This window comes from Melospiza melodia, chromosome 20 (genome assembly GCF_035770615.1).
Source record: "Melospiza melodia melodia isolate bMelMel2 chromosome 20, bMelMel2.pri, whole genome shotgun sequence".
Classification (NCBI taxonomy): Eukaryota; Metazoa; Chordata; class Aves; order Passeriformes; family Passerellidae; genus Melospiza; species Melospiza melodia.
The window spans coordinates 14,398,740-14,406,072 of NC_086213.1; the positions used below are offsets into that span (position 1 = coordinate 14,398,740).

Genomic DNA, 7,333 nt, shown 5'->3' on the forward strand with positions numbered 1-7,333 from the left:
GCTTTGCAGTACCTGGGGTAGGAGCAGTTGTGCCTGCTGTCTTATGAAAGCCAAATTAGAGGGATATTAATTGGCCATTATGCAGTGAGAATTGTTTTCAATGGTGAGTGCTGCTGGCTTTTCTTGCTGGAAGTGAGCTTCTGTGGCTTCCAGGAACATAGGAAATGTTGTGTCTCATCCTTAGCCATTTGGGTTTGGCTGGAAATAGCAAAGCCCTGGCAGTGCCAGCACTCAGGTGGAAACAAACAGTTAATGTGGAACAGTTTGTTCCTGACACTCCATCATTTGTGCACATCACTGAAATCATGGGCTGATCCTGCTGCTGCTTGGATTTGCAAGTTTATGGAATATTTGACACTGAGTTAATGGGACCTGAAGTAAAAAAAAGTAAAGATAAGAACGGGGCAATAAATAATGCAAAACTGTGTTAAAAGGGAAGGCACAGGAAGTTATTCAGCAGGCTGGGCTTCAGAATTACAGCTCCCATGTCTGTAAGAGCTCACAGAAGGACCTAAATAAAGAGAAGGAGGCAAATAAACCTCCAAGGCACTAAGAAGGGACAGAAGGGACCTGGGCAGCCCCTGTGAGGATTTGGAGGGCTGGGAGCAGCAGCTCTGCTGTGCCATGGAGCTTCCCTGTGCCATGGAGCTTTCCTGTGCCCCCCAGAGCTTTCCTGTGCCCCCCAGAGCTCTCCTGTGCCATCCAGAGCTTCCCTGTGCCATCCAGAGCTCTCCTGTGCCCCCCAGAGCTCTCCCGTGCCCCCCAGAGCTCTCCTGTGCCACCCAGAGCTCTCCTGTGCCACCCAGAGCTTTCCTGTGCCATCCAGAGCTTTCCTGTGCCACCCAGAGCTTTCCTGTGCCATCCAGAGCAATCCTGTGCCATGGAGCTCTCCTGTGCCATCCAGAGCAATCCTGTGCCATCCAGAGCTTCCCTGTGCCAGCTGTGGCAGTGCCAGCTCTCAGTTCCAGCCCTGGGGCAGCTCACAGGGCCCAGGTACCTGTGGCACTGCCTGCACACCTGGCCTCTGCCTCCCTGGAGATCTCTTTGAGAATCTCCTTCTTCTGCCTGCTCAAGCTGCTCTGAACTGCTTTAATTGCAGACTTACTTTCATGATATAAATAATATATTAACCATGCATCCTATTTTCATTGTGTGTGAGCTGTGGCACCAGCAGAGCTCTGGTGGTAATTGAGGAATTCTTCAGCCTGTTTTACTCAGGGCACTCATTTCCAGCTTTATCTCCTGCGTACCTGTGTTTCTGTGTCTCTGCAGAATATCAGACAGAGGAGTTGACATTTTCTTTAGGGATGATTGGTCAATTTGCCAGGAGAAAGCTGCATTATGGATGTTGCTGTGTTTGTGTGGAGCTGCCCGTGGAAAGGGCAGTGTGAGGGTTTCTGCAGGGACAGGAGAGGATTTGCTCCCATTTCTCTGGGTGGTGGTCACAGCTGAGCCTCAGCTCTTCACTGTGCTCTGCCCCACCTGCACGTTCATTATCCCCACTCCTGGGGGGGAATAAGGGTTTGCTGGAGCATGGGTGGCCCCAGGTAGCAAGCTGGGATGGAGATCACCTCCTTCACTTGGGCTCCTCAAGCCGTGCCCTTAGCTTCCATTGCTGAAAGCCATTTGTGGATTTGAGCCTTTTCACCAAAACTGAAGCTACAACAAAATATGGGAGTGCACAAATATTTGTGCAAATATCCCAGATAGAGCAGAACAGCTGCTGGAGGTGTGCTGCCTCCCTGCAATCACTTCATGCATCACAGGCTGATGAAAAAGCAGAATGCAGTGCTGCATTTCCTGCAGGAGCTCAGAGCTGTGCATGTGTGCTTGCTGCAAGTGCAGGCTCAGCACAGAGCCACAGCTGGAATTCAATCACTTGTGGGTAAGGGGAGACACCTGAGCATGAGCTCCTGAACTCAGCACAGAGCCACAGCTGGAATTCAGTCACTTGTGGGCAGGGGAGACACCTGAGCATGAGCTCCTGAACTCGGCACCCTCACCGACACAGGCCAGGCCACGGCTCCAGGGTGAAAGCCAAAAATCCCAGTGAGTGTCCCACTGCCCTCCAGGGATTGCAGTGACTGTGGGCTCTCACTGCAGGAGGAGGATAAAGCTGAGATGTCCTTACTCGCCACCTCCTGGGATTTTTCCATTTGCTTCTTCTCTCTCCTGCATTTTCTCAGATTTAAGGCTTTGGACTCAGTTTGGCATTTTTTCCTGAAATTATCCTCAGCCCTGAGTATTGTAACTGTGAATAAGGATCTCATTTCTTCTATCATTTACATGTTTCCAAGTTTTTGTCCTCCATATCCACAATTTAAAAGAATGCTAATAGGACTACCTGTCAAGAAATGTTACATTGCTGCTTCTGCTCTTAGGTAATTTACATAAATTACTTTAAAACATTACTTTAAATAAAATCCTCCACAGGAGCATAAAATTAAAGTTGGGGATGTGGTTCAGTGGGACCGGTATTTATCACTGTGACTTTCCAGGCAAGTAGATGAAGGCAGCAGAGGCCAGGTGAGACTTCCCCACCTTTCTGTGGTGTCTGTGGGGCTGGGTGAGCTCTGACAGACACAGAATCCCCCAGGGAAGGGCTGAGATCCCAGATAAGGCAGCCCCAGGCAGGTGGGCACAGCTCCCCAGAGCCCAGCTCAGCCAGCCCTGCCCTGGGGTACAGTGAGAGCTCACTGCTCACCTGTGTGAGGAAAATCTCCTCATTCTCCTACCTGGGTGCAAGCCCCAGCACAGCGGGGCTCCGTGGCTCTGAGTGTTGAATTCTCCTGCTGCTCGTCCTGGCAGGCAGAGCCCAGGCAGGGATCATCCCCTGCTCAGAGATTTCCCCATCAGTCGCATTGCACAGTGCACTGCAGCAGCAAATTCACCCAAAAATCCAGAGTTTACCCAAAGATTTCATAGCTGTGGGGGTGTATGGGCACTCTGTGTGCTTGGCTGTTCAGGGACAGCTGTGTCCCTGACCTGGTGTTGATGAACCCTGCTCCTAGCTGGGCTATCTCCCTGCACAGCTGGCATTATTTATGTGTAAATCATGGATCCTCTGGGTCCCCGTGCACTGATCCTCACTGCCCATTGTGTGCTAACACATTATCCCAATTTCCCAGTGCCACCAGAGCTGCTTCCTGAGCTGAACCCTGCTCTGCACACAGCTGAGCACATTTGCAATCAGGCTGAAGCACTGGAAGGTGTCTCTTGATGGAAAATTAGAGCAGCTGCTCAGAACAGTTTAGTTCAGACATCAGATCCCCTTTCAGGTTTGAAGTTCACAATTTCTCTTGCCTGAAAGTCAATGAGAGGCAGAGGAGCAGGCAGAGGACAGTTGTGAGCTCTGAGCTCTCTGGGTATTTTGGCCAGTGAAGTTCAAGGGAATATGTGGGGTTTTTTGGTGTTTGTTGAGCTGCCCCTGCTGTATCTGTACCTGCCAGGTTCTGCATGCTGCTCCCACCTCACACTGGGTTTGTGTTGGGACTTTTTAGTCTTACCATGAAATTCACTGAGGGTGCAGCAGCAGTGAGGTGAAAGTTGAGCTGGGCTGAGCTCAAACATCTGATGCCAGATTACAGAACAGGCAATTCATTTATTGCCAGCCTGCGTTTCCAGCCATTGGGTAGGCAGACAATTTCTGTGTCATTAAATGTGAATTGTCTTTGATTTTTAATGTCTTAGTTGGTGGGCTGTGTAAAATAATAAAATTATTATTTATTGATCATTTTTTATAAATAAAGTCTGGTACTTGACCTTGAGGAAGCACTCGGGACAGCTCCATGCATTGCCTCACAGCTGGACAGTACCAGCTACTGCAGCAGCATTAGGGCCTGGTCAAAGACATTTTAACTGATCCTTTTTTCCACCTTTTTTAGGAGTTTGTTGCACTGTCCAAGAGTTTAATGAATGACCCCACTCTGGAAAAGGAAATTGTGACCAGGGCCAAAGAGTACGTGGAGCAGCATCACTCCTGGGAAGGGGAGAGGAAAACCTACCAGAGCCTGGTGCAGAGACTGCAGTGAGCGGGCAGGGCCAGCAGAGCCCTTCAGGGATGGCAGCGTGCTTGGGTTGGGGTTCCTTGGGTTCCTTCTGAAAAACAGCCAGACATTGTTCAATAGAGCAACAGCCCGGAGCAGAGCTGCTGCAGGGCCAGGCTGAGCCAGGGCAGCCCTGGGCAGTGCCAGGGCATTGCTGCTCTGAGCCAGGGCAGTGCCAGGGCATTGCTGCTGTGAACCATCCCAGGGCAGTGCCAGGGCATTGCTGCTCTGAGCCAGGGCAGTGCCAGGGCATTGCTGCTGTGAGCCCACCCAGGGCAGTGCCAGGGCATTGCTGCTCTGAGCCCTCCCTGGGCAGTGCCAGGGCATTGCTGCTGTGAGCCCTCCCTGGGCACTGCCAGGGCATTGCTGTTCTGAACCATCCCTGGGCAGTGCCAGGGCATTGCTGCTCTGAGCCCTCCCTGGGCACTGCCAGGGCATTGCTGCTCTGAGCCCTTCCAGGGCAGTGCCAGGGCATTGCTGCTCTGAGCCAGGGCAGTGCCAGGGCATTGCTGCTGTGAGCCCACCCAGGGCAGTGCCAGGGCATTGCTGCTCTGAGCCAGGGCAGTGCCAGGGCATTGCTGCTGTGAGCCCACCCAGGGCAGTGCCAGGGCATTGCTGTTCTGAACCATCCCAGGGCAGTGCCAGGGCATTGCTGCTCTGAGCCCTCCCTGGGCACTGCCAGGGCATTGCTGCTGTGAGCCCACCCAGGGCAGTGCCAGGGCATTGCTGCTCTGAGCCAGGGCAGTGCCAGGGCATTGCTGCTGTGAGCCCACCCAGGGCAGTGCCAGGGCATTGCTGCTCTGAGCCCACCCAGGGCAGTGCCAGGGCATTGCTGCTCTGAGCCAGGGCAGTGCCAGGGCATTGCTGCTCTGAACCCTCCCAGGGCAGTGCCAGGGCATTGCTGCTCTGAGCCCTTCCAGGGCAGTGCCAGGGCATTGCTTTTCTGAGCCCACCCAGGGCAGTGCCAGGGCATTGCTGCTCTGAGCCCTCCCTGGGCACTGCCAGGGCATTGCTGCTCTGAGCCAGGGCAGTGCCAGGGCATTGCTGCTCTGAGCCCAGGGCACTCCTGGCACACAGAGGCACAGGGGATGCTCTGCCCAGGCTCCCTCCCACCCTGCAGCGCTGCCAGCCCCTGCCCACAGCCAGGGGCACTCACACACCTGCTGAGGCCCAGGTGCACGAGCAGAGGATGAACTGTGGACAGCACAGGGGGCTCCTGCAGCCCCCCAGAGCAGCCCAGGATCACACCAGCCTGGGCACAGCTGCTGTGGGCACAGGAATGGGCACAGGGGGCTCCTGCAGCCCCCCAGAGCAGCCCAGGATCACACCAGCCTGGGCACAGGGAGGGGCACAAGGACGGGCACAGGGGGCTCCTGCAGCCCCCCAGAGCAGCCCAGGATCACACCAGCCTGGGCACAGCTGCTGTGGGCACAGGAACGGGCACAGGGGGCTCCTGCAGCCCCCCAGAGCAGCCCAGGATCACACCAGCCTGGGCACAGCTGCTGTGGGCACAGGAACGGGCACAGGGGGCTCCTGCAGCCCCCCAGAGCAGCCCAGCTCCCCTGAGCCTGCATTGTGCCCCTGGCACAGGGCAGGAGCTTGGCCCAGGTGCCAGAGCCGTGCCAGAGCTGCTGGGTTACATGAACTACCTCTTGCTTTGCCAGTTCCTTTGGCACCTCTGTGATTTGCTTATTTATCGAAAGATTTATGAGACCTGTACAAAGGGGTGGGGTTGGAGGTATTTGCTGTGTGTTTTGGTACTGTTTGTTCTTATTTGTGGCTTTTCAGGATGTATTTATTTCAATACAATGCAGCAGCCTTGTCTGAAAGGGAGCCTGAGCTCTGCCCAAAGTCCACCCTGCTCATCCCTGCCAGCCCAGGGACCACGGACACACCTCTGAGGCTGTAATTGCCATCCAAGGACTTGCATCTAGAGAAAAAAAACCAAAACAACAAAAAAGAGGGGCATATTTGTAATTTCTTGTTCTTGGGAACCTGTTTGCTTTGTAGGTCTCGAGCCTGCCCCAAGGAGAGCCGGTGGAATGTTTTCTGTTGGTCCAGTGGCTGTTGTGTCAGACTTTCCTCTGTAATAATGAAGTTCACAGTGTGTTTCAAGCTTTCCTCTCTATTTTTGATGTTTTGCAAGGTTCTGGTACAGTAAACAAGAAAGCAGTTTGAGTGCTGTGTATTGATTTCTCCCCAATTCCCTCCTTGCCTTGTGCTGGGGCTGCTCAGCCCTTCAGTAACACCCCCAGGGCAACAAACCCAGAACCCCAGGGCAAACAAAGCCAGATTTAAACCCCGGGGCAAACAAACCCAGATTTAAACCCCAGGGCAAACAAACCCAGGTTCAAGCCCCAGCCCTGCTGCACTCCCCCCAAGCACATTTATTTATCCCACCATCCCTGGCGTGCCCTGCTGGCTCCTGGCTCTGCACACACTGCAGGGGAACCCTGCAAGGTGCATTTCCAGCATCCCACATGGCAGGGGACCTTTATAGAAAATAAAAAAGGGACTTTTCCAACCAACTGAGCCAACCTCAGGCTGTCCTGTTCCTCACAACCTCTCAGAGATCTCTGCCAGCTCATTCTGATGCCCTGCTTGACTGGCATTCCTCCTCCCCTTCCAATGGAATTGGTTACCTTCTGAGAAAAACAGGTTTTTGAAAGCAAATAAACCAATCCACCGTGTGGGATAGAAGCCTGAGCACCGAGCTGATGTAAGTGATTAGTAATAGTAATGATCAGAAAGCTTCTTCTGCAGCCTGATACATTTATTACTGAGCTCCAACTATAAATATATTGATCTGGAATTTGTGCTATTCCCAGCAAAACAAAATATGTTCAAGTGAGAAATTCTGCTACACCCTCGGAATGTAATTAACATATGATTTTTCAGGCTGTATTTAATCTCTAAATATGAAATTGCATCTGGGGAGCAGCATGCTCATTTGCATGGGGGAGCAGTGGCAGGAGCACCAACAGGAGAATAAAGGAGGCAGCCCAAGGTGTGGGTGAGGCCCCAGCAGTGCCCGGGCAGAGCTCTGAGCTCTGGCACATCCAGCACAGCTCTGCTCTCCCACCAAGCCTGGCCAGCAACTGCAGGAATTTCATCATCATAAATGCGCCCGGATTTATAGTTTGCATTTCACCCAGTCTCCTGTTCCAGGCCTATAAATATTCAATGAGTCTTGTAAGTCCTTGTAAGGAAAATATGAGACCCATGCAAGCAGTTTTGGGTGTAATTATCTTTGCAGCAACTTCACTCAAATGATTTTATAGGTAAGA

At 52.9% G+C, this 7,333-nt stretch overlaps 1 protein-coding gene across 1 annotated transcript in view; it reads left to right on the top strand.

Annotated features, from left to right (window-relative positions):
- Positions 1–6,224, top strand: part of GLT1D1 (glycosyltransferase 1 domain containing 1) — a 36,686-nt gene extending 30,462 nt beyond the window's left edge. Inside the window, exon 12 of the mRNA XM_063173226.1 lies at positions 3,885–6,224. Within this exon, the coding sequence (XP_063029296.1) occupies positions 3,885–4,031 (147 nt within the window). The 3' untranslated portion in view covers positions 4,032–6,224. The remainder of the gene's footprint in view (positions 1–3,884) is intronic.
- The last annotated feature ends 1,109 nt before the right edge of the window (positions 6,225–7,333 follow it).